The sequence below is a fragment of the Globicephala melas genome, chromosome 8 (genome assembly GCF_963455315.2).
Source record: "Globicephala melas chromosome 8, mGloMel1.2, whole genome shotgun sequence".
NCBI classification, from domain to species: Eukaryota; Metazoa; Chordata; class Mammalia; order Artiodactyla; family Delphinidae; genus Globicephala; species Globicephala melas.
The window spans coordinates 37,164,503-37,191,258 of NC_083321.1; the positions used below are offsets into that span (position 1 = coordinate 37,164,503).

At 53.8% G+C, this 26,756-nt stretch overlaps 2 protein-coding genes across 2 annotated transcripts; one reads left to right on the forward strand and one right to left on the reverse strand.

Moving 5' to 3' along the window:
• The first annotated feature begins 2,800 nt into the window (after positions 1–2,800).
• IGSF22 (immunoglobulin superfamily member 22) lies at positions 2,801–20,942 on the forward strand. Its single transcript, XM_060303437.1, has 22 exons — positions 2,801–2,909; positions 4,455–4,586; positions 4,796–4,932; positions 6,140–6,239; positions 6,322–6,361; positions 6,564–6,738; positions 7,412–7,525; positions 8,053–8,215; positions 8,869–9,141; positions 10,086–10,370; positions 11,093–11,217; positions 11,306–11,447; positions 11,602–11,898; positions 13,008–13,310; positions 14,099–14,272; positions 14,485–14,613; positions 15,254–15,550; positions 16,052–16,140; positions 16,340–16,532; positions 17,644–17,943; positions 18,745–19,074; positions 20,438–20,942. The coding sequence occupies exons 1-22, from the start codon at positions 2,801–2,803 to the stop codon at positions 20,506–20,508; spliced, it is 3,978 nt and encodes a 1,325-aa protein (XP_060159420.1). The 3' UTR covers positions 20,509–20,942.
• A 146-nt stretch (positions 20,943–21,088) lies between these two features.
• Positions 21,089–26,324, reverse strand: TMEM86A (transmembrane protein 86A). Its single transcript, XM_030864910.2, has 3 exons — positions 26,153–26,324; positions 23,775–24,039; positions 21,089–23,402 (listed from the first exon to the last, which is right to left on the reverse strand). Exons 1-3 carry the CDS (start codon positions 26,171–26,173, stop codon positions 22,966–22,968), a joined length of 723 nt encoding a protein of 240 aa, XP_030720770.1. The 5' UTR covers positions 26,174–26,324; the 3' UTR covers positions 21,089–22,965.
• Between the last annotated feature and the right edge of the window lie 432 nt (positions 26,325–26,756).

Sequence of the window (26,756 nt, forward strand, 5' to 3'; positions counted from 1 at the left end):
CTGGGCCTGTGTGATTGCCTCTCCCCTCCACTCCCTGTATCCCCGTCTTTGTATACACACACGCGCGCGCGCGCGCACACACACACACACACACACACACACACACACCACACACACACACACACACACACACACACACCGGCCCTCAAGATCCGTGGGACCCCCTTGTGGATGCTGGGAGTGTGGCTTGAATCCAGATTTGAAAAGCCAAAGTCCATCGAGCAGGATCCTCACACACCCCCACCATCTCACCCAGCCAGGAGCCAGGAGCCATGGGGAGCCACAGGGACAGGTGTTGGAGGTTTCCAGAGAAGGAAAAGTGTCTGGCAGGCCACCAGCTTCGACAGATGGGCCAGAGAGGCCAAGGCTGGAGCAGGGAGACCTTCAGCTCACTGAGGCCCCTCCCTGTTGGCCAGCCCACTTATCCCTTGTTAGCCCTGCAGGTCTCAAGAGCAGCTGCAAGCCAGCAATTTCCCCTGTAAGGCCTGGGCTGAGAGGAAGCCCCACCCAAGGAGCCTGGGGAATCTGCCCCTAGGCAAAGACGCTGTGCCTCCTAGATGTTCCTGCTCTATTCTTATCCCAGCCCCCAGGGATGCAGCAAAAGTAGTTGTCATGCCCTTGATGACAGGTGTGGGTCAACCCAGGGCAGGAGGGAGTCCAGGGCAGGGCTGCTAACCAGCAGGTCCCTACAAGGTAGCCTTGAGTGGGCTGGTCGAGGGTATACTACAGACAATGAGGAAAGAACAGGGAGTGCTTGTGCAGCTGGGACGGAGGGCCCAGAGTAGGGGGGCCTGCTCTCCAGCCACCCTACAACAAGAGGGTGGGCTCTTCTACCCTTCTGCCCAGAATAGGGGGGTTGGGCGGTAGAAACGGGAGCGGGGAAAAGAGCTAACAATTCCCCCTCTTCTCCTGGGGTGGCCCTGTGAGGCCACTCAGCCTCTGCAGGCACCAAGTGTAGAGCACAACACGAACGGTGCCCCCTGGATTTGTGCAAAATGACAGACCTGCCAGACTCTCCCTAACTCACCCCCTCCTGGTCCCTGGAAAACACAGACCTGTCGCTTTGTTCCCCAAGCCCTGTTGGCCACACAAACACACACACACACACACACACACACACACACACACTGCCATTCAGCTCAGAAGGTCCCACCCGGCAGCAGTGAGAACAAAAAGCTCTGCACAAGGGAACAGAAAAGGTACCCCGGGACCACCCCCCTCAGCCACCTGCCTGCCCCATGCCCCACGTTTCCTCCAGCCCTGGCCTCAGTCCCCCCACCCCCCAAAGCAGTGTGCCAGCTCGCTGGGACAGCTGCAGAGCCTGAGTAAGGGATCGCCCCCAGGGGGCCAGATACTTAAGGAACCAGTGACTCCTGGTGGCCCCATTGCTGGGGCAAAGGAAGAAGGAGACTGGTCAGTCTACAGCCCAGGCACCAGCTGCACCTCCAAAGCTGCGGTGGACACAGCATTCGAGGGTTACAAGGGATTGGTGACACGAAGGTAAGGCTTGCATCTTCCCTCAGGAAAGGGGCAGAATCTGCTAACTTCTGAGCCCAGAGGGGGACAGCAGGAGCTGGGACAGGGGAGTGGTCTCAGAACCCGGAGGGAGAAGCAGGCCAGGCAGAGAGATATCATGGGATGAGGGGGTTAACTTTAGCCCCAAACCTTCTAATTTGGAAGAAGTCTTTGGGGTCCCCTGGAAGGACACTGGACTGAGAGTCAAGAGGCCAGGATTCTAGTCCGGGTGACCTTGGACAGGTTATTTCTCTAACATCAGTTTCTCATAAACAAAATAGAGGTTTAAAAACCGCCACTCTGGTTAAATAAAAGATGGTATGTATACCCATTCGTTGGAATACTGTGTAGCTATTAACAAGGATGGGGAAACTTTACAAACTGGGATGGAAAGATCTGAAAGATGAAGAAAGTGAAAAGAGGGCTGAATAGCGTGTATAATAGGCTACCTTATGTGTTAAAAAAGAGTAGAGACAAAAACATGTTCATATTTGCATGAAGGAGCTCCAGAAGGAGCCCAGAGACCACAAGTGATTACCTGCTGGGGAGGGCTGGGAGACGGAGGGGCTTGGGAGCCGGAGGGAGCCTCTTCACATAGATGTTTATATTGTTTTACTTTTTAACTATATGATTGAATTACCAATTCAAAAAAAAAGTATAAGAAATAAAAACTCAATCTCTGTCTTTACCATGTCGCAAACGAAAGCAGAGCTGTAGCAGTGCTTTGTCACCTGTCCTAGCATTCCCCCAATGCCAGGGCTCCCCAGGGCCCAGCAAGAAGATCCGCAGTTTCCTTTCAAGGCCTGCTCCAGTGTGGCTTAGTCAGGAAGTTCCTTCTCAGGTCTGACTTCATCCTCTCCTGATAAAACCTCCAGCAGTGCCCCCCTAGTTCCATGTAGCTATCAGTAGTTATCCTCAACTCCCTCTGGGCCTTACTGGGTATGCTGGGTAAGTCTAAATCCTACCTCCTCTCCCTCCAAGTACTTGGAATAGTTTGGCACTAGTCAGTGGGGGACAGGCCCATTGGTCCTTGTAGCCAACCAGGGAAAGGGAGACACTAAGGGAAGAGAAGAGAGGCCAGAGACAAGAGGCTTGCTGCCCAACCTCTCCTCACCCTCCCCTGTGCACAGCCATTTCCCTCTGTGTCCACCTGTCCCATCCCTTCCCCCCCACCACACACACACATAAGAACATCTCTGAGTCTCCCTCTTGCTCCCTTCCTTGTCCTTCATGGCCTCATCCTCTCCCTGGTCCTCCCAGGTGAGTGCCCACGCCTGCTGTCACCATGACGACCATTCACCACAAGGAGATGCTTCAGGAGCACGTGTCCGTGGAGTTCTCCAGTTCCACCACCGACATGCAGACCTTCTCCCAGACAACCAAGATCGTGGGAGGCAAGTAGAGTGGGATGGCTGGAGGAGGGGGTCAGTAATCAGGTAGGGGCAGCCTTTCTTCCTCCAGTATTTGCGACTGCTGGGCCCCTCGAGAGCCCAAGATACCACCAGCAGCCCTTCCCAACCTGTGTTTCTAATCTGTGCTTTGATAAAGCTTAGCCAGCCAGATGCTCACCCACAGATCCAACCTCCAGAAAAAAAGCTTAGGAAAAATCAGTCACATGGATGTGTGTGAGTGATTGATGAACTCTCAATTGCTTAAGATCAGAGCCATAGGCAAATACCATCTCTGATGGTAGAATTTCAGGCATGGAGGAAGTTAGGGAGGTAGCAACCTTATCTACCTATGAATAATAATGCTGGCCCTGCCTCACTTAAGAAAGAGAAGACCTGGAGCTGCCAGTGGAGAGAAGATGAACACATAAACAACTGACTTGAGCTTCCAGGCACTCAGCCCTTGGGGACCAGACTTGGGGGAGGGCAGATCCAAGGGAAAGCTGAGAAATGGTCTCAGAGCAGAACAGACTGTTTTAGTCATGTCTCTAGAGGAAAGTGATTAAAAGATGGCCAGGGACCAGGATATTGAATTCCTGTCCTCCCAGTCATTGCCCCCTCCTTCAGAGTCCTCTGTGCACAGAGGTGAAGACCAGATAAACACTTTACACCAATTCCTCCTGGCCAGTGAGGCAGAGCTAGTGGAACAGCCGGGACTCAAGACCAGAAGTTGCAAACTCAATTGACTATAGTAGCGATTCTCAGCCCTGACTGCGCATCAGAGTCATCTTAGTGTAGGAGTGGGGGGAGAGGGGAGTGAAAAAAAACAGCGATATGTGAGTCAGAGGGTTAAATCTGGTGGTTTTTTGTTTTTTGTTTTTTTAAGATCTCCAGGGATTCTGACGTGCAGCCAGCGTTGAAAACCACTGGCCGATAGTGTCCAGGCAGGGAACATAAATGCAGAAAAAAGACTGAGGTGAACTGGACAGGATATAGTCCATCTAAAGGGACAGTCACTCTTCACCTCCCTCCCACTGACTGTTCTGTTACCATATGGGAATGTGAGTCCAGTGCTGAGGATCCAGAAGTCTGCATTTTTATGTGAAATCTCTGTTTTTAGATGTAGGGCTATTTTTTGTTTAAACATTGTAAAGGTCAAATAAAAAAACATGTGTAGACCAGGTGCAGCCTTTAGAACTCTGGTCACTATTTAATGCTACTGGGGGACCAGAACTTCCAGAAGAGAAGCCCAAGACGCCCATAAAATCCCAAAGACAAGTTTCCGTCTAAGAGAGAAAAAAGTAGAACTCAAGGCTTTGACCCAATAAAGATTGACCAGGGGGTGGATGAGGCGTTGGCTCCCCTAGTGGTTGAAATTTGCCATAACGCAATGACCCACCGACTCTTTAAGGACCTTGTTTCTCGGCCAGTGCTGGTCCTGCCCCCCGCTAACCTAAAATGCTCCACCGTCCCCTCAAGAAAATGTCAGCCCTCCAATTCCAGGCTAAGCTCCGCCTGTGGCCCATTCTGACCTCTCGCCCGCCGCCACAGAGGAAATCGTGACGAGGAAGTCCTCCAGCACCACAGAGTTCTTCAGCTTGGTGACCCGGAGTTCCAACATCCCTGCTGGCGAGAGCATCCCGGAGTTCGTGGATAAGCCTCAGCCGGTCACCGCGCCCGAGGGTGCGTCCCTCCCCGCGTCTCCCCAGGCCCCTGGGTGCTTCCCTTTCCTCCCCAGTGCCCCAGCCGCCACCACCACCACCATTGTCCTCTCAATACACAATCACTGGCTGGGTCGGGCCGAGGGTCCCTGCCCTGCCCTGGGCTGGGAGCAGGTAGAAGGTGCAGCTTGGAGGCTAAGAGGGAAAAAATAGGTCCTGTGCCCACTGCAGGGGATAAAGCCATGTTCCGAGTCCGGGTGCAGGGGAACCCCAAACCCAACATCTCCTGGAAGAGAGAGAGCGGCACCCCCATCAAGGAGTCCGCCAAGATATTCTACGACAGCGTTAACAAGGAGCACGTGCTGAAGGTGCGAGGTCCAGTTACCCATAAGGTCGGAGGCGGGGACCCCTGGCATGGGCTGCAGGTCCTGTCGCAAACAAGAGATCCACAATGGAGACCCAAGAACTGGGAGATGGGAAAAGGGGCTGTCATTGCCCTAGAGGAGGGGCAGGATAAGAGAAACCATGTCAGGAGCTGGGGGGTTGCCAGAGTGAGCAGGGGACCAAAATTAGGGGCGGGGCAAGGCAGAGCTAGGACAATGCCAGAACAAGGAGGGGGCAAGACCAAATGGAAGAGAAAGAGAGGTTCCAGAAGGTGAGTGAGCCCAAAAGGAACGTGAAACCAAAGCTATGGGCGTGGCTAGAAGGAGCTAAGACCACGGTGGGCGGAGCCAGGCTGAGCTGGAGCGGGACCGGCACGGAGGGAGGGGCTGGTCCTAGAGTGTAGGTGAGGGTGAGGGTTCCTGGGCTCTTCAGGGGAACCTTCCAGAAGAGCAATGCCAAGGGCCGATCATCCTAGGGTCTAGCTATCTTCTGCATGCAGCCTCTGGCTCCAGACCCTTTGAGGAGAGGGAGGGATGGGTCCCTGGGAGATCTAGACCTATAATTACTCCTGTTCCTCATCCTGCCCGGACTTCCCACTGTGAAAGGCAAAGAGCCTCCCTTCTCCCCACAGACAATGGTTGCTTCCTTCTCCTCCCGAAGGCGCATTCTAGGACCCTTAGCCCCTACAGCACACACAAGCTGCCCCAGAGCGCCCCCCCCCCCCACTGGCCACTCCTTACACAAGGTCATTCATTCGGCAAGCACTTTCCAGGAACCCACTGGTACCTAAGTGCCTTTCTACAGGTGCCAGGGCAGCCTTGTTCACCCCCATTTCCTCAGGGGCTCAGGCCAATACCTGGTACAGAGGAGTAAATCCGTGTTGAATAAAGGCGTACTCAGCCCAGCGTCAGAAACTGCAGATAAAGCTGCAAATCAGAGGAAGTCCCTGTCATCCAGGAGCTCACAGCCAAGGGGGAGAATCCAATGCAGAATCAGGCTCCAAACAGACACACGCACACTGACCACTACCTGGCACCTCCTAATCACAGAGCCTGCTCAATCCTCCACACACGCATCCAGCACTCAGCTCCTCCCCCAGCCCAAAAGAAACACCCTCCTTTCCCATCTCACAGACAGTCCCCCTGTGGTTTCCTCCCCGCCTCCCCTGCTAATGGCCTGACTCTGATCCAGCTGGAGCCACTGACCTCGGATGACTCTGACAACTACAAGTGCATTGCAAGCAATGACCATGCAGACGCCATCTACACCGTGTCCTTGCTTGTGACCGAGGGTGAGCCAGCCCCATTCTCCTGGCCTTTCCTCTTAGGGACCAAACTCCCTCTGTCTGACCCTGTCCCTCTCTCTGTCCTCAGGTGAAGAAAAATTGGATTTCAAAAAGATGTTGAGGAAGAGGTGAGGCTGGGAAGCTCCTCTGCCTAGGGTGTGGTCCCCCCACCCTCCAGGCTAGAGCTTCTGGAAGACAGCAGCCCCCTGAGTTAATGGCCCAGCCTCCAAGAATCCATGGAGTAGGGAGGAGCATCTCATGGTTGGGAGAGGCCCCCTCTGTCTTCAGAGAAAGGCACTAAGTCCAAGTTTGGCACCCACTTCCTTCCAGGGGACCCCCTCCCCCCAAGAAGCAGCAGAAGAAGGTGACGGATGAGAAAGAGATGCTGGAGATTTTGTCCCAGGTGCCCAAGAAGGACTTTGAGAAGACCTGCATGGAGTATGGTTTCACAGACTTCCGGGGACTGCTCAAGAAGCTCAAAGGGATGAAGAAAGTGGAGGTAGAGGTCAGTGCCCATCAGGGAGCAGGGAGCTGCAGGCCAGGGGCTGGGCCTTACCGAAAGTGCTAGTGCCTGTGTGACTCCTGGTGGCAAGGTCTCCCCACCATGCACGTGCGTACTCAAGGGCATTCTCTACTGCAAGGGCAGGCAAGGAACTCAGGTTACCCTCCTTCTACCTCTTTTCTCTTCACTGCTCCCTAATGTATTTGCATGGACTTTGGAGTCAGACAGACCTGGGTTCAAAGTCCAGTTCTACTGCCTTATTAACTGAGTGAACTTGGGGGTCTCTCTGATCCTGTTTCTTCATCTGCAAAATGAAAATTATACTTTCCTTTTTCATTTGTTTTTGTGGTGGTGTTCTCATTTAGTCACTCAACAACTCATAACTGTTAAGCATCTACACTGGAATTAGAAGGCCTATGTAATGGGCCCAGGTACATAGTGACTATTCCGCAAATGGTGGTTCCTTTCTCTTCCCTTATCGTACCCGTTTCCCCCTAAATCTTCAAGTTGTTCGTTGTAGGGGGAGGGGGGTGGCAGGGAGCACAGTTATCTAATCAGCCTAGTCATTTCTCCCCAGACCTTCAGGGGGCTCCTCCAGCACTGGAGACACAGTCTGGGCAGATTCCAGATTCCAGATGCCTCTGACACCTGCCTTTTTGTTACCACAATCTCTCAGACCATCCAGATTCTGAAGCCCCTGGAAGACAGAGAGACCAAGGTGGATACCACGGTGGTCTTTGACTGCATAATGGAGCTGAAGGACCCCAATGTCAAAATGACATGGATCAAGGTGGGGAGAGCACCTAGGAAGGGCCCACCCTGGAATATCATTTTTTCTCTGCACCCCTTTCCTTCCAAGACCCTCTCATTACCCATAAGCCCTTTCCTCTCCTCCATCCCATCAAAAGGATGCCACGTGGTATGGTTGAAACTGGATGAGAGCTGGGCTTTATTCTTAGATGTTCCACCAGTTTGCTGTTTGATTTGAGACAGTTACTTCCCTTTCTCTATACCTCAGTCTACCCATCTGAAAAGGCTGGATTAGTCCTGCAGGTCACTGAAGATGGGCCTCTAAGAGAAAGTATCTAGTGAACTCACGCATATTAAGAGTTCGGGCCTCGGGAGAGGCAGAGACCCTGGATCCCACCGAGCCAGATGATGAGGCTAGAGAGATCTTAGGGGCCTCTGAGTGTGTTTGAGGATCTTAGAGAGGTAGATACGGCACCTTCCAGCTCAGGCTGGCTTTGGGGAATGGAGACCTCTAGAAATCTCCTCCTAAACCCCTTCATCAGCTTTTCTACCTATTCCATGAGGCAGGATAATGAGCCACTGAGGATCCAGTACTCCCTGGGCAAGTATGACGTGAAGCAGGTGGGCACCAAGTACATGCTGGTCATTACCAACGTGAACATGAACGATGCAGGCACCTACAGCCTGTCCGTGGACAACAAGAGGATAAGTGCAAAGCTCACAGTGCTGGGTAAGAGTGTGGGCACCAGGCAGCACAAGGAGGACACAGTCAGGGTCAGGGCAGAGGAATATCCAAGGATGGGGTCCATGGGGACATGGGAGGAAGGACCATGGGGCTGTGCACAGATTGCATGAGAATGCGAGTTAATGGCGGAGAGAGACATGGGGTATAAGGGAGAGGACTATGAGATAAAGTGCTGTGGGGCAGTGTAGCATAGTGGTTAAGAGTACAGCTTCTGGAGTTGAACTACTGGAGTTCAAAGCCCAGCTTCTGTCACTTATGAGCTGTGTATTTGGGGCAAGTGATTTAACTTCTCTTTGCCTCAGTTTTCCCATCTGTAAAATGGGAAATAATGGTAGAGTCTACCTGAATGCTTTAATATGTGCAAAATGGCTAGAATAGTGCCTGGTGCATATCTAAAATCACATAGAGAAATATTCTTTCTAAAGTTGCTGTTAACATTACTGGGGAGGAGACCATATGAACATTATGGGAGGAGACTCTAGGATTCACAAGCAGAAGGAAAGAAGGATGCTTTCCCCAACTGTGGGCTACAGGACGCCGATGACACCTGAGTCTTTATGCCCCCCCTTCACCATCCTGCCCCTCAGGAGGGATCAGGGATACAGCCCAATGAATGCCCCTCCTACTCTTTGCTGCAGATGAGCCTCTGAAGTTCTTGGGAGAGATGAAGCCAATGAAGGTGATGGAGCGCCAGACAGCTGTATTTGAGATCCACCTCTCCAAGAAAGTGCCCAACTTTGTGTGGAAGTTCAATGGAAAGGAACTGAAGAGGGATGAAAAGTATGAAATCACTGTGTCTGAGGATGGTTTGACCCACACGCTTAAGATTAAGGATGCCAGACTCAGTGACAGTGGCGAGTTCTCTGCCGAGGTGGGGGACCTGGTTCAGAAGGCCCAGCTCACTATTGACCGTGAGTGTTTGGGCCAGAGCTTGAGGGGTGGGCTTCATGCCACAGCAACCTCCATGTAAGCATCTATCCATCCATCCATCCATCCATCCATCCATGTATCTGTCTATCTCCTCCTTGCAAGGCCCTTTGATGGCTACTAGAAAGATAGAGAGTTCTCTCTGCTAATTCCTAGTCTAGTGGGAGAAGCAGGTGTGGAAATGGAATTAGAACAAAAGTTCTTAAGCAAGGAGTCAAGACACTCTAGGATCTTACTATCGGCTGGGAGATCACAGGTCAAGAAATTATTAGCCTTTATGGCTCTAATATCATATATTATAGCACATCACTCTTGACTACTTACATTCTTATATTATACCTAGTTTGGAGAGTTGCACATGATGGTGGGTCATACATGTGAACCACTCTTGACACAAGTGACATGGAACAATCATTGCTGTGATTGAGGGAGACATGGAGGCTGTGAGAACCCAGAGAAGAGGTACCACGTGGCAATGTCAAAAAGGATATGATGAGATGACGGCAAAGCTTTACCAAGTAAAACAAAAAGGAATTCAGTTTTCAGGGAAGGGGCAAGAGAAGAGGACATTCTCAGGAGAGGGAATAGCATGTGTAAAGGCCCAGACACCAGAGAGACAATGCAATTATGGCTGGAGCTCCAAGGGGACATTAGAGATATCACCTGCAGTGCCGTGAGGAGGTGAAAGCTGTTGTCCCATTTTACGTATGAGGAAAGTGAGACTTAGGGAGTGAATGCACTGCATACAGTCACTGGCAAGCAAGAGGCAGAGCTGGGACCCTCCCTGCCGGGTACTTCTGTGAGTCGGGTACACACTTCATGTCACAAGGCCCTGTGGTTTCTAGGGTCAAAAAGAGGATCAGGGCAGCATCTAGATGCAGAGAAGGAGGTTGGGAGCAGGACCAAGTGTTTGTTTGTCTGTCCATAGGCATCCCTATAAAGTTTGTGAGCACCCTCAAGAACGTGCGTGTGAAAGAGAGGAGTTGTGCGTGCCTTGAGTGTGAGCTGACATCCAAGAATGTGACCCTGCGCTGGAAGAAGGACGGACAGCTGCTGGAGCGTAGCTCCAAATACAGCATGAACCATGAGGGCAAGCGAGCGGAGCTGGTCATCGAGGATGCACAGCTCAGTGACAGTGGCGAGTACACTGTGGTGGCCATGCAGGATGGGGACCCCATGGAATACTGCAGTACTGCTGTAGTCACTGTGGAAGGTATACGCCCACCCTGTCAGTCCCCACTGACCAAGCCCCCAGCCCTAACAGTTTCCTACTGTGGACACCCATCAGCCCCCTGACTGACTTCAATCCTCCTCCAGACCATGATCTAATTCTACCTCCCCACTCTGACCACCCCCATCTCCCAAATTCTGACCATCTCTACCTCCTAGACACTGACCATCCCTCATCTTTTGAACTCTATCCCCAATCCCTTGACTTCATCCATCCTTTACTTCCAGTCTCTGACCATCCCCAGCAAACCTGGTCACCCCACACCCCTAGACCCTGACCAGCCCCTACTCACTATCCCTGACCACTCCTCACTGACTCTGACCACCCTCAACTCCCAATAAACGCTGGGCATCCCACAGAACAGCATAACCAGCTAAATATCCCAACTCCATTAACCACCTGCATCCCACCATCTAGTCCCCTTCTTCACCTGAGCATCCTATGTCCCCACTGACCATTCTCCGATGATCAGCCCCCCATTAGCCATCTCCCAGAATTCCCAGTTGCCATTTCCCAATGCCATTGACTTTTCCCCAACCGCCCCCCACCTACCTGCTCTAATGCCCCCACCGACCATCACCCACTTGCCCATTTCCAAACATCTTGCTCATCATAAATGATTTTGATAGATGCCACCAGCCCTTTTCCCGTAAGTCCCTTCCACCCCGATACCCTAACCCAACCCCTGCCCCCTTTCTCTCGAGAGCGGCTGGCCACCGTGAAGAGCGGGATGTCCGACGTGCACGCGGCCACCGGGAGCTCGGCTGAGCTGTGCGTAGTGCTGAACGACGAAAAGGTGGATGGCGTGTGGCTGAAGGATGCCGAGGAGGTCCGAGGCAGGGGCCAGGGAAGGGAATGAAGGACGAAGAGGTCGACCGGGCATACACTCGCACTCATGACCGCCCCTCGCCCCGCAGATCACGGACTTGACCGGCGCGCAGATCGTGAAGCAGGGTGCGGTACACAAGCTCATCTTCCCCAATATGGGGCCAGAGCACGAGGGCAAGTACACATTCAGGGCCAAGGGTGCAGAGAGCGAAGCCTCGGTATTTATTGCAGGTAAGGTCGCCGCCCACTATGGACAAAGCTAGACCACGCCTGGCCCGCCCACCTACTCCTAGCTCCTCCCCCATCCCCCATGGGATCCTCCTCCACCCCTCGGCTCCTCCCGCGTCCCTGCTCTTCGAGCCTTCCCTGCCGCCCCTCTCTGCAGATCCTCCAACCATCGACCCATCGGTACTGGAGGCACTGGCCGCGCACCCGGTGACCGTGAAGGTGGGCCACACTGCGAACATCAAAGTGCCCTTCCGGGCAAAGCCGCTGCCCAAAGTGACGTGGTACAAGGACGGCATGGAGGTGACGGAGGAGGAAGGCGTGTCGATGGAGCGTGGGGAAGACCAGGCGCTGCTCACCATTTCGAACTGCGCGCGGGAGGACAGTGGCATCATTATGCTCAAGCTCAAGAATGACCATGGCTCCGCCACAGCCACGCTGCACCTCAGCGCGCTGGGTGAGGCCAAGACCCTGGCTTGGCTGGGCTGGGGGCGCCACGCAGGCTGAGGAGAGAGCTGGAGTTCGGGTTGAGAATGGGAATGAAGTGCTGGCTTTGCAGCCAGAAGAAGCCCATTTCCTAACTTCCTAACTAGGTGGCCTTGGGCAAGTCCATTAACTTTCCTGAGCCTCAGCTTCTCATCTTTCCTGAGCCTCAGCTTCTCAGGGTGGTTTTTTTAAAGTGCCTATTTCAAGTGAATTTAAAGACTATTGCAGAGTGCACAGCACGTACTTGACCTTCAGATGTTGCTGAAGTATTGTAACTGAGTTGGAGATGAGGATGTGGTTGGAAGTAAGGTGGAGATGAGGTAAAAGAGAGGTGGAATTTAGGATGAAAGTGAGGTTCATTGCGAAGAATATTGGAGTTGGAAGTGAAATGGAGTGAGGGGAGGTGAGATAGGGTTGAGGATAGAATGAAATTGGAGAGAAAGATGGAATGAGGGTAGAAATGGTATTTGGGATGGGTCTGAACATAAAGTTAAGGAAAGACATGAGGAGCTGGCCTTAGTGAACTCATATTCAACATGCAACACACACACACACACACACACACACACACACCAGCATCACCTCCTCCACCTGCATCTCCATCAAGCTGTGGGTTTGGATGGGTTGGGTTCCAATTCAGTTTGGCAGTATGACTGAGCACCTCCTCTGTGTTCTCAGTACTGAGGACACAGGGATGAGTTATCCCCAGCAGTCCCTCAACCCAAAAGGGATAAAAACCGGCAGACATGTAATTATAAAATAAACTGTAATAAAAGAAAGTACTGGAGTTCTGGAAGCTGAGAGGAGGGGAGACCTTGTCTGGAAGAGGTAAGTGGGAATTAGCTGAGGCGGGGGTCCCTCAGGTCCAGTTCACTCATTCCTAGGCGGACAGGAATCTCGGGGGGGCAGGGATCAAGACATTTGGGCAAGTCTTAGGAAAACAGTGACAGAGGGAAGGGCAAGGGATCCGCAAAGCTCAGAATCTAGCTATGTCTCAGTCTGGTGGACCTCCAACCAGTGGGATGAAGCCCTTCTGGCCCTTTGCTCCGAAGACATTCTGATGCTCTCTTCTGTCCTTAGACCGTCCCAAGCCTCCCCAAGGCCGGGTGGAGTTCCTGGAGCTCTCGGGTAATTGTGTGCACATGAAGTGGAAGGCCCCGAAGGACAACGGCGGGCGGCCTATAACACAGTTCATAGTGGAACGGAAGGCAGTCGGCAAGAAGTCCTGGATTAAGATTGGTGAGGTGGACAGCAAAGTCACCAAATTCTCCACCAACAAGGTGGAAGAGGGGAAGGCCTACCAGTTTCGTATCCTGGCCGTCAATTCGGAAGGAGTGAGCGACCCGCTGGAGACAGAGGAAGTGTTTGCAGGAAATCCTATTGGTCAGTGAGATAGCCCCGTGCTCAATGGGGACCTCAGGGGCCACCGTGGGGACCTTCAGCCGGTGAGGAGTGCTGGTCTGTGGGAGATTCCGCAGGGTCATCTCTAGCTGCCCCACGAGACAGATGGCTTCTAGAGTAAGAGCAGAAGATCGTTTTGGACGGGAATTGTCAACTTTTTCCAGTCAGATCACATGCACAACACACTCCCGTGGGTACCTCCAGAACTGTGCACGGTTCCAGGGAGATAACTCCACTTGTTTCTCCATTCCAGAAATCATCCCATACGCAAGGGAGAGTAATGTTACTTTAGGGATAGCCTTGAATCCACTAATTTTTTTCCCAAAGAAAACCCTTGACAACATTGGCATTTTAATTATGATCACTAGTTAATTACTTGCTACACTCCTCCCAACTGATCTCCATGTTTCTGTGTGTCAAGACAGTACATTAAAAACTGTGCCACTGGGGATGCCACAGGTTGGAAAATTCAAGTTGGCGGCTCTCTATCTTGGCTACACATTAGAATCACTTGAGGTCTCTTAAAAAATGCTGATTCCTGGTCTCCACCCTAGGCCAGCTGAATTAGAATATCAGGACACAGGACCCAGACACTAGTTTTTGGTGGTGTTTTGGGGGTTTTTTTTTTACTTCCCACATGACATTAATGTGCAACCAGAGTTAATCATTGGCTTAAGTTTTTTTAAGGAAGGAACCAGAGCTCAGCATGGGGTGGGCAACTGTCTACATGCTCCCCCACCTAACCTCTGCCCTCTCTCTCTCTCCCACAGAGCCCCCTGGTCTTGCCTCCCAGCCCCAAGTGACTGACGTGACCAAAGAGGCTGTGACCATCACATGGAACGCCCCCACCCAAGATGGGGGAGCCCCAGTGCTCGGCTACATTGTGGAGCGGAGGAAGAAAGGCAGTAACCTGTGGGTGCCAGTCAACAAGGAACCCATCCAGGGTGAGGTCGAGGGACAAAGGCCCAGGAGGGACCAAGGGAGACTTTGTTGGGTGGACCCATGTACCCGTGCTGCTCTGAACATACTCCCTCCTCCAACTCCTTTGTGGGTTTTCATAGCATCTCATGACCCCCTCTTCCACATCTACTCACTCTATGGTCTCCTACCACGTGGACCACCCCTGGCCTCATTACCCCTCAAATTCCCATTTCAGGCACCAAGTACACTGTGGATGGTCTCCTGGAGGACACAGAATATGAATTCCGAGTTGTAGCTGTGAATAAGGCAGGCCCTGGACAGCCTAGTATGCCATCCAGCTCAGTGGTAGCCAAGGACCCTGTCAGTGAGTATGGTGCTGCCAGGCCCCAACACATAGTGGAATTAGCCATTGGAGGTAGAAAGAGGATTTCTTCCCGGGAAAGTCTAACAGGAGTGGATCACACAGTCTCCACTCTCTGGGAGCCGCCAGCCTGATAGAGGGACAAGATTCACACACAAGAGAAAGCCAGCAAATAAGGATTGAGAGTCAGGGACAGCGAGGAGCTGGGTGGAAAAAAGTTTTTATCAAATGTTGAGTATGTCTGGTTAGGTGAGGTAGTAGAAGCATGTTTGAGGATTGAGCAGGGGTGTTGGGTACGTGGTTGGGTGGGTGCTGAGCTTAGGTGGTGAGATGGGGATATCACGCATGAATGGGTGTGGTGCAGAGGGCTGAGCTAAAGGCTAGAGTTTTGAATACAGAGGGGTTGAGTGTATAGTGTATATTGAATTTGGAGGGTTTTGACTTCAAGGGTGAAAGTATTGAGACTGAGAGAATTAAATTTAGAGATTGTTGAAGGTGAAAGCCTGGGTATTGAGCGTTTTAACTGTGAGCGTTGAAGGTAGAGGTGTTGAAAGTTAAGTTTCAGGGGTATTGAGTGCAGGAACTGGGCATGGCGTTGAGTGGAGAAGAATCTGGGGGCTGACTAGTTGTCTGTGTCACGCAGAACCCCCGGGCCTGGTGCAGGGCCTGCATGTGTCGGATTCCTCCAACTCCAGCATCTCCCTGGCCTGGCTGGAGCCTGCCGAGGGAGACCCACCCTCCGGCTACATCCTTGAGATGCGGGCCGAAGACACCAAGGAGTGGTCCAAGTGCACAAAGATCCCCGTCTCGGGCACCTGCTACACAGTAGGAGGCCTCACCGAGAGGCAGAAATACTTCTTCCGAATCCGGGCTGTGAACGAGGCTGGGTGTGGGGAGCCTGTGGAGCTGGACGAGGGGGTCTGTGCCATGCCACCACCAGGTGAGGGATGCAGACAGGGCTGGAGTGTAGGCCCCAACATCCTAGCTCCACACCTTCCTCTCTGGGACCTCATCCCACAGGAGAAAACTGGGCAATGCTGTGATCAACAAAGAGTCGTCCACGCTTGTGCCTGGACAGAGCTAGGGATAACCCCAGGGCCTTCCCTGCCAAAAACAAACAAACAAACAAACAAAACAAAAACCAAAAACCCCACTCATTGTGTGCCGAATAGTATCTACTGTGTGCCAAGGGAGGTGTTAGGGATTTAGAAAAAAATAAAACACAGGACCTGCCCTGAAGAGTCTTATGTAATAATAGAGGGAGACAGATGAGAAAAAATAAATAAATGCTTCACAGCATTGCAGGGTTGCTAGATGTCTGTATGGCCTGTAGTGAGAGCATGAAGGAGAAGAGGTTGGGAAAAGCTTTGGAGGGGAGGCTTAAAGCTAAGTCTTCTGGAAAGAGTGTTCCATGCTCCCATCTCTGTCTCCTCCATCTCAGCTGCTCCCAAGTTTGACCTCAGTGCCCGGCTGAAAAGTCACATGGTGGTTCGCGCTGGGACAGCCCTCTGTATCCACGCCGCCTTCTCTGTGAGTCCTACCCTGGCCCCCAGACGCCCACCACTTAACCAAGTTGGCTGCTACAGCTATCATAGTCTCTGCCTCTGCCTCTGCCCCTCGCCAGACCCCTGGCCTCAGAGCCTGGCAGGAGACTCCTGGACAGTGGGATAGGGCCTGCCCCCAAATACCACCCAGGTGACCCCTGGTGCCATCTCCTGTCACCACCCAGGGCTCACCACCACCCAACGTGATCTGGCTGAAGGGTGGCGTGCCCACCAAGGGCAGGGAGGCCATCACCAAGAGCAAAAACCACTTCCAGTTCCTCATCAGCAGCACCAAGCGCTCCGACTCAGGGGTGTACCGCATCTTGCTCCAGAATGAGTTCGGAGAGGCGTACCATGACATCCACGTGCGTGTGGCAGGTATGACAACAGGTAGAGGCCTGGGGAGGCATCGCTGCACACGCTCCCTAGGGCTGCTTGAGTCCCTACCACTGTAAGGTCATGCCTTAAGGTAGTCAAGGCTTCTTGGGCACCACAAAGCAAGACTTTATCAGCCTTTGCCTTAATGCGGAGGGTTGTTTTCACTTTTTCTCAGTGTCTTGAAGCCCCAGAGGCATTGAACTAGGACCCAGCCCTTGTTTCAGTCTCAGTCATATGTGGAGAGCTTCGGGGCATATGCAGAGTAGGGTCTGTGAGCATAGAGAGCAGAGAATGGGTAAGAGGCAGGAGTGACAGATGGAGAGGAATCCATTAAAACTTGGGGTGATTTGCCTATATGTTATTGGAAATACTTTTAAAGTTTGTGATGTGGTCACCGAGAAAGCCTTTTGGGGGAACCTTCACAGTCCCACGGTGTCATTGCCATCCAGCTTCATTAGAATTCTTGAACCACAGCTGAAATGAGCCTTCTGTTATTTTTCCGTCCCCCCAGATATTTAGAATTTTAATAATAAAGGTGGTGAGTAAACACTTTGGAAAGAGCCTTTTCATTATCTTAGGTTGCAGGAAACTTTGTACGTTTTGAGGTTTAACACATTGTGTATTATTAAATTTACATTAGTCACTATGCCAAAGAGTATGTGACACATTCTTCTGCATTGATGCATTTTGTACCCCTCTCCATTAAAATCATAACAGCCCCCCCAAATTGGGTGGCCTCTTAGAGACGGCTGGAAGCTTTACAATAAAGCCCTAAACCCCCAAGAGAAGAACGGGTGAACTTTTATTGAACAGATCCTACATGCCAGGCACTTTACGCAACATTTCCATAATAGTTATTGTTAGCCTCATTTTGCAAATGAGGAAATGGGTCTCAGAAAAGATAAGTAACTTGCCAAAGTTCACAGAGCTAGTAAATAGCAGAGCTACACTTCATAAATAGTTCTTTCTGACTCCAAGACCCCCAGCTGCCTGAGAGTTAGAAGAAGGTAAGGTGCCCCATCCCATCCTCCTTAGGGCTTGGCAGGTAGCGGGGGTGGGGGCACGATACTTCAGCCCCCAGGGTGGCTGATGGACCTTCGGACCCTTCCAGATTTTCCGCAGCCACCCACAAACCTGCAGCTGTTCGAGGAGGTCCCCAACACGGTGACTCTGACCTGGAACCACAGCCCCGACGTGCAGGAGGACAGCGAGGCCCACTACGTCATCATGAAGCGGGATGCCAGCACCGCCACCTGGTTCACTGTGGCCGAGCACGTCTTCAGCAACAAGTACACGGTGACCGGGCTGCTCCCCGGCAGGAAGTACTACTTCCGGGTGCTGGCCCGGAACGAAATCGGTGACAGCGACCCGCTGGACTCCAGGGATACCTGGCTCGTCAACAAGGACAAGAGTGAGTCTGGGGACTTGGGGGTTCAGGTAACGTCTGGGATCCCTGATGGCGGGCATGAAATAAGGGTTGCAAGGGGTACCCAAGATTTGAGGTAAAATCTGAGGAGCACTGAGGTGAAAGGGTTAATTAACATCGGGGACCCGGGGGAGAAAAGCAGAGGTCTGGAAGCCTAGGGGAGGAGATTTCTTGGGGGTACACTGAGGGGTGGGACTAACGCGGAGGTGGGGTGGGGAGGTCCCCTTGGGGGCGGGGATGACAGTGGGGTGCCGGAGGGTGAGGAGGGGTTGTGGAGCTGAGAGGCTGACTGAGGTCCTGACTGAGGACTCAGGGAGAGTCCAGGGAGCAGGGATGACATCCAGAAACCCTGGAGGGAGGGCATTAAGGGTAAGGATAGCTGCGGGAATCTTGAAATGAGGGCCTAAATTGGAGAAAGCAGAGACCGTGGAGGCTGCGAGGGCGTTGGGGAAAGCTTGGATGGGGAGTTAAAGGCCAGATAACAGCTCGGGTCCGGAGGCTGGCGGCTGGAAAGAAGTCTAGGACGCCCGGGTCTGGAAAAGCGTAAAACCCCGCGGACCTGGTTTAGGTCTTGGAACCCATGGGGGTGGGGGGGTGGCGGAAGGGGAACCTTAGGAACCAGTATAAAGTCGGGGACCCAGAGTTGATAGCGCGTGGGAATCTAACCCAGGTCCTCGGGGTTCCGTGAGCTGGGTCTCCGGGGCGTCTTAGGAGCACTAAGCCGGCGCGCGATGGATGGGGGCCTTGGTGTGCGCTCACCGCCCTTCGTGTCCCATCCGGGCGCAGCCGAGGACCAGAGCGCCAAGCTGAAGCCGTATCAGCAGAAAGACTGGCGCCACGCGCCGCGCTTCCTGACCCCGCTCAAGCCGCACACCGTGCTGCGCGGCCAGGACTGCACCATGACCTGCGCCTTCCTTGGGAACCCACGGCCCACCGTGACCCTCTACAAGGGCGACGTCAACATCACGGCCAACTCCAAGTTCTGGTACAACTCCACCAGCGGCGTGTGCACCATCGTCATCCCCACCTGCACACTCAAGGACAGCGGAGAGTACAGCGTAGTGGTGGAGAACGAGCTGGGCAAGGACCGCAGCAGCTGCACGCTCACCGTCTACGGTGAGGGTGCAGCGCCGGCCGGCCCGGGACGGTGAGGGTGCCTGGCTGTGTCCCGCGTGGGGCGGAGGCGCAAAATGGCGGCCTCCTGAGCCGTTGATCAGCTCTTTTCCTATGGCTGGCGCAGGGTTTTATTTAATCTGACATGGGGTGGTGTAAACATTCTCCAACCGGCCATAGTTCGTACCACTGTCCCATCTTCTCGATGTCATTTGTTATGTGCCTGGCCCCTGCACACCTGGGAGTTTGCAATCCCTCAGTAGTCTGTAGTTTGCAACCCTTGGTGGGCCTAGACTTGCATTTGAAAAAGACGCCAGTGATCAGGCCTAAACCAGACTTACCAATCGCAATCTCCCTGGCAGGGTTCTGGAAGGAATCTTTATGTTTACAAATTTTGCAAGTGGTTCTGATGCGCAACCAAAATTGAAGACTACTGGTCTGAGATAAGGATAGATGGGAGGCACTGAAGGGAACCTAGTGGAGGGAGGCCCTCCCTCTGCACATACGTGTGCTATGTTTCTGCTCATGGGTGCACATATAGGGGAAGTATTCTGTTTCTTCCTACACACTCTACTGTCTTCACAGCTAAACAGCCAGTTGCATGAACTGTCTAAATGCAAAGATGACCTGTTTTGCTCGTCTTTGTTTAAACTCCCTCCTAGCTTTCCCATGATCCTTTAGATAAAAATCACAATCAACAAGCCCCCCCCCCCCATCTACCTCTCCAGCCTCATCCTCTGCCACTCTCCGAAGTCTCCATGGCACACTATTGGTGTCCATGGTTTCCATGGTTACAGATGCTTTTTTTTCATCCTGTTATAGATGCCTTTCTCTGGGGAAAGGACCTGGTCCTGTTGCTCTGTCTCTCAAGTACTCAGCTAAGTGTCTGGCATTGAGATGACGCCTCCACAGTGGCTGCTGAACTGTGTAACAGAACTAGGCCAGGGAAGGCCCTGTGGGAGTCATCCAGCTCTCATTCCACAGCTAGAGAGATCCCTGACAACTTAATTCTGGTTGTAAGCACATGGGCACAGGGCCCTGGCTCCAACACTCACCAGCCATGTGACCTTGGCAAGCCACTCTGAGCTTGTTTCCCCATGTCCTGCTTAGGGCTGTCATGAGGATTAAATGAGATAGTGCACAGAAGTTCCTGGCACAATGCGTGGCAAATGCGAAATGCCAAATAACTGGCAGCTCCTGGCCCCACACACCCAGCTGACCTTGGGAGACTGGGGCTGGCAAGGACTGAGGATTCCGGGCAGGGTCCAGCCCCTGGTTCCTGCATAGCGACTGCAAGTCCGGCAATTTGGAGTTTCCCTTACCCCAGCATCATTCATACTAACAAATACTTGCTTTGCTCTTTCAGACAAAGATGACAAGGCAATTCTAGCCTCCGTCACTGAGAGTCTGCAGAAGAAATCAAAGTACCTTATGTGAGCTCCAGCCCAGACCAGGAATCAGGAGGATGCTGTGATGTGCGTGGGGCTTCTTGGCCCATCCTCTGTGTGGTCCCAGCGAGAGAGACCTGGTTCCCTCTGTGGTGCTTGTCAACGTAAACATTCAGTGAAGGCATGGGACAATAAACTGAGTGAGTGCGCCTGTGCCTGTTCCTAACCATGCTGTGCAGCAGGGACCAAGGAGATAGACGTGGGCGTAGGATGGGGATACACAGAACCACGACCCCTGCTCGGTCCAAACCCACCCACATGGGGAACGACCAGCCCCCTTCTGACTGGGCCTCGCCTTGCCTTCCCCTCCTCCACAGCCACACTGCACCCTGCCCTCCCTCCGGGCATAGAGGGCAAAGTCTGCATCTTTCTCCCCATCCTGCCCTTCCCATTTCTTCACTCCAGGTAGGTATGTCTTCAGAGTTCAGGGGTTGGAAGGGATCAGGACCTTGCCTCTTCAGTGTCTGGGGTTCCCACTATTTGAGAATTAGAGCATCTGAAAGCTAGAACGGATTGGTCATCCTGCTTGCCGGCTTTCAAACTTATGTTTTGCAGCAGAAAACCCTTCCTTGAAAAAAAAAAATTCTTAAGAACCTACTGGACTTGAAACAAGGATAGGGGGTCTTTGAGCCTCCCTCCTCTACTTTATTCTTTTGCTAGCTCCCACTAGCAGGGATCTCTGTAAAAACCCCAGTTTGAAAATCACTGGTTCATTCAACACCCATATGGGGCTTGAGTCTCTTTATCACATCCCCACAACTGTACAACCCCTCTACTGATGGCGTATTCACCACCACCCAAGGCTTCCCTTTTTACTTCTGGGTCAGGGCACTGCCCATTAAGATGCAAATGTCCCTGGAGTGGGGTGACACATTATTCTGCCAGGGCTTCAAATCTAAAGTATGAACCAGACAATCTAATCTCATTCCTCCCAGCTGTTCAACTGAGCCCAGAGTCCAGGAAGAAAGGAGATGCTTGAAGGGAATCTTGGAGCAGCTGGCAGGTCTGGGGTGGGGAGGGGAGGAGTTGGGTAGCAGTAGAGGACACTGGGTAACTAGGAGTCACCAAAGGTGCTGGGCACCTGTGCACAGGGGAGTGCATCAAGGTCAAGTTTGGACGGTGGCAAATACTACCCAACCCCCATCCTCTTGATCTACATCCTCACCCACACACGTGACCAGCAAGTAAGACAAGCTCCAACCAGCAGTGTCAACAGAGCCAGGGAGCCAGCCTGGCGCCAAGATGCACCGGCCAGGACTGTGACCCAGGCTGTGAGGACATCCAGGGCCCCTGGTGCCATGCCCCACACCCCCACCTCTGCAAGACAGGCACGTGCCACACAGGCAGACAAGCAGAGCAGCCAATGGCCCTTGGGTATTTTTTATTTTTTTTCACACAAGCAATAGGATGGAGTTGTCCCATCCTTGCTCCCCTTGCATTGAATGTGCCTCGGGTCTTATGACCCTAGAGTGTCACTGGAGCCCCCTCCTCTCACTCCCAGTGCAGAAGGGGCAAGGAGGAAAGACCTGAGAGTGGGTGTGTATGTGGGGGGCGTCCCAGCTCTCTGAGCCAGGCTCAGCAACCCCTCAGCAGCTCCCTGAGGCCCTCTCCCTAAAAGACTTTGACACACAGCAGGTCAGAGACAGCTGGCAGAGTAAGATATAGATAGGCTGGGAGACAGACTACACACAAAACACTCACATACAGATGCACACACAGGCTGGCCCCTTCCTTTGGCGTGGTTCACCCTAGCCCTGGGGATAGGGTCTGAGGGTGGTGGTGTGGGGCCTGAGTTCTGGGATGGCCTTTGAGAGATGGGACCAACTTGAACCCTTGGTACCCCAAACTCCCAGGCCAAAGTAGTCCCCAGTCTTGCCTACCTGGATAGACACCCCTTCACCTTCCCACCCAACACTTAGAGATTAAGATTGTTCAAGTAACAAGGATAGATGTGGGAAAGGGAGACTCCACCCCATCCAATCTTCCCAACTAGCGGCCTGTGAAAGGGGCTTCAAGCCCTGGACGTGGGTCATCTCAGCACAGACTCCTCCCCTCCTCCCTCAACTCTGTGCAAATCAGAAAGACTGGAAGTGGGCGAGTTAGACTCTTCCACCTAGTAGAAGTAGGGGAGGTTGAGAGGATGAGCACCATGGCCCTCCAGAGGGGCTCTGACAGTCTGGATGGGGTGGTACAGGTGGGGAGATATCTTCTTCTGGCTCCAGCAAGGAGCATCAAGCTGGCCCTTTTTAGTTCTCAGCATTGTCCTGGACCACTAGCTTTGCTAGAAAGATCCTTTTTGCTGCTTATCCCCTCAAACTTGTGTATTTCACAGGTGGTACCTGCTGCCCCAGGCTGGTACTTCAGCCATCCTGATCCAGCTCTTGCAGGTTCCCAGGTTCTGGACCCCAGCGCCAGGAGCAGAGAGGGGTGACGAGCACCTGGCCCCTCATTTGGCCTTGCTCAGTCTGTAGTCTTCCACTGGCTCCCGGCTCTCGACAGCTGACAGGGCGATGAGCATCTGGGCGGCGTAGTAGGTGGACATGATGAGGGCCCGCGAGTAGGGCACAGGAAAGCAGAACTTGTTGAGGGCGATGGTCAGGTCTGAGACAATAAAGAGCAGTGCACCGCTGCCCGCCGCCAGCTCAGTCCAGCGCCAGGCAGTCCCAACCAGCTGTAGCCCTGCCACAGCCCGCCAGCCCATGAAGCTGATAAGGGCCATATAGACCCCCACCAGGTAGGTGAAGGCACCCGTGAGGCATGGGTAGAGGAGGGCATAGCACAGGCCCGACAGTACTGCCATCACCAGACCTGTCCGAAGAGCCAGTGGCCGCATGCCAAAGGCCGAGGCATAGAACATGTGGGTCACAGCAAACATCAGCAGACCTAAAAGTGAGAGGGGATGATGGGATGTTGAAGGCAAGCTCAGGTGAATAACCAGTGACGGGAGGCGGGGGTAGGAGTAGAGTGCTTGGGATAACCCAGGAGCTTTCTTCTGAGAGTAACAGGGGTGGGAAGAAATCCATGAAGGCAAAGATACCCTCCCCGACTCTCCTGTGGCACTCCAGAACTGATCACCATATCACCGGCAGGGTCATCCTCCGACAGGGGCCCCAACAGTCTTTGGCCACAGAACCCCTCAAATTCCCCATATTCTTGTTTTTTAAAAAAACCTCCCTTTCCCAAATCCTTGGCCCCCCAGGGTCCTCTAGCCCCCAACCCCAGGATTCCTCCCAGGTAGCTACTGTGATGACTGACCGTGCACAAAGTAGCCCTGGTCCTGCCAGATGAGGAAGGCATCACCTAGAGCAGAGAAGATGAGCCCCACAAAGATGCGGGTGGCACTGGGGTGGGCCAGCAGGAATCCCAGGCCGTGGGCCAGAAGGAAGAGCCAGAGGCAGAAGATGGGCAGGCACTTGACGAGGGCGCTGACCCACGACGGGCTGGACGAGGGCAGCCAGAGCACAAAATACACACAAGTGGCTTTGAAGAAGGGCACTAGCTTGGGTCCCTCACTCTTCACCTGGAGGACATAGGACAAGGGCAGCACTCAGAGCGTGGGAGCTCAGAAGCCCAAAGCGGGGCTCAGAGCCAGCACCCTCAGCCCAGGCATCCACCCCAAAGACAGGCCCACTGCCCAAGCAGAGAGGATTGACACACAGAAACCCAGTTTGGCCTGCCCCAAGCAGCCAGCAGAGTGTGAACAAGCCCATCATTACCCTGAGGCTTAATTGATTAGGAAGAGAAAGGGCTCCCCTGTCCCTGCTAGTTGCATCCATTCTTGGCCCCGGGGCAGGACCAGAATAGTCACTCACTGCACAGAAAACAGACTTTGCAATAGTGTCCCATCCTGCAGCCCAATGCTTCTCCCTTCCTGCCCCCTCCCTCTCCTTCCCCAAAGCCCCTTTGGCCTCTCTCTGCCAGCATCAGCCCCCAGCTGTCTGGAATAGAGTGGAGACAGCAGGAAATCACAGAGACGCCACAACTGGCCAACTCGTGATCCTCAGCAGTAGGGCCAGGACACAGGCCCAGCGACACCAGGTGAGCGCCAGGAATGTGTGGGCACCGTCAACCATCTCAGCCCCCACAGGCTCTCTCCCTGGCCAGTCTGCAAACTCAGCCTCCACTCCAGCTGCCCCAGCCTCAAGGTACCATCAAGGGCAAGGAGAGGAGACAGGGATGCTGCCTAGATATATGGACCCATGAGTTAGGAGCAAGAAAACTGTCCCTGAAATACCAGCAATCTCAGGAATTGGGGGGTGGAGAGGGTGTCAGTCAGCCTCATTTCCCAGAGAATAACAGCAACTCCAGGCCCATCAGAAAGAGAGGCAGGAAGGGGAGGGAGAGGTTCTCTTCCCAGCTTTTGATCAGAAGCCAGCAGTCAGGCTGGGAGGAGATGAGGAACTGAGAGGGGGAAGTTAGAGCAGCTGACTTGGTCTCAGCCGGATTAGGGGGGAGGGCAGCTAAAGAAAGGTTGTGTCCAAGGCCATGCAGGCACCAGGGGGCTGCTGCAGATATTCTGAATCTGTGATCCCCTGAAGCTCCTTTTCTTGGGCCTCTGGTACTGGGGCTCTGAGAGTGATTCAGAGCAGCTGAGGTTTCCAGTATACTCATGCTCTGCCCCAAGTGACAGGCCTCTGGCTGGGTGAACCGCCTAGCCCAGGGCTCTGGGTACACACTCAGACTCTCAGACCTTCAGTCCCTGGTTACCTGGGACTGAACAGGCTGTGATGAAGGAGGCTGGGAAGAGGCAGATGGTGGGTCCAGGGTCTAAGCCTGCCCTGGCTCTGCCAGGGGTGAGAACAGTGAGAAGAGATGACTAAGTTCCTTCCTATGGAGATTCCCCCATGCAGGCTGGTCAGGGCAGGGACACGGGCAGAGGAGGGGACGGCTTATCCTCACAGTCCCCAGATCTCCCCAGCCTCCACCTGCCAGCCCTTGGAAGCATCTACTCCACACCCCTCCCCCAGCCCCATGTTTCCTAGAAGGAGAAACAGCAGTAGCAGCTGGGGAGGTGTTGATAGTCACAGAGAACCCAGCACTAGAAGGAGGAGGGGGGCGGGGGAGAGACAAAGGTTCAGGTGAGAAAGTCTGAACAAGGGGTGTCAATAGAGAACGACCTCTTCTCCTCCAGCGCGTTATCAAGGCTGTTTAGACTCACAGGCGTGCCCTGCACCGCCCCAGACTTCTCTATAAGATGAGGAAAGGGAGGAAACAAATTTGGAACAGGATTCCCAGGAGGTCCCAGTCACCCTCCTGCTCTCCCCCGCCCTCTTCCACGCCTCGCTCTGGTCTGCCCACGCAGAAGCCTGCGGTCCGCTACCGTCCCCTTCCTCTCCCAGGCAGCGATCCAGCCGACCCGCGCCAGACACACAGCGATCAACAAAGTCACGCTTCCGAGTCACGTGCCCACTGTTTTCCTCCCTCCCTCCGACCGGCTGGGGGCGCGCGGAGGAAGGGTGCAGAGGTTTGGGATGCGGCGGACCGTGACAGCGCCGACTCCCGCCTGGGGACGCGGGCCGCCGCGGGATCCCTGCCCTTCCTCAGCCCCCGGCTGCTTGGCCTCCCGCAGCCCAGTCCCCAGGCCGGTGGGCTGTGGCCGCGCCGGACACTGGCTCGCTCGTTCACACACTCACCACAGTGACCGGGGACACCATGGCGGAGGCGGCGGCCGCAGCAGCTGGCACCCGGCTCCAGGCTGCAGCTGCCAGGACGCGCCCGCAGCCAGGTGAGGAGGCGACGACGTAACAAAGCCCCAGTGATGGACAACACCTCCCGCGCGCTGGGCGCTGAGGGTTCTTGTCTGCGATCCCCACGACGTCACTGCAGACACGGCCAATGAGCAGGCTGGAGTCGGCTGCGGGGGTGGGGGGCGGGAGGAGTGAGGGTGGCTGGGGCTGCGGGCTAGACCCCGCCCACCACCCACCCACACTCCCACACCCTCACACCCACACACCCGGCCGCTACTGCCAAGGGTAGAGAGGCTTGCCTATCCCTGGTGGCTGGAGGCGGGGCCCTGCAGGTCCCGCCCGTCTGGGAATCAGTGCCAAGGCATCCTGGAAAGTAACCGTGACCGCAGGCCCTGGGTGAGGACGGAGATTGGCCGAGAGACAAACACATTCTTGCTCAGGTCACACGGCTACACACATTTTTCTCATAACCCGGGGATAAAAGGCAAAGACAGATTCCCTTCAGCCTTTAAACATGCAGTCCGCACGGACAGTTACAATTAGACCCACA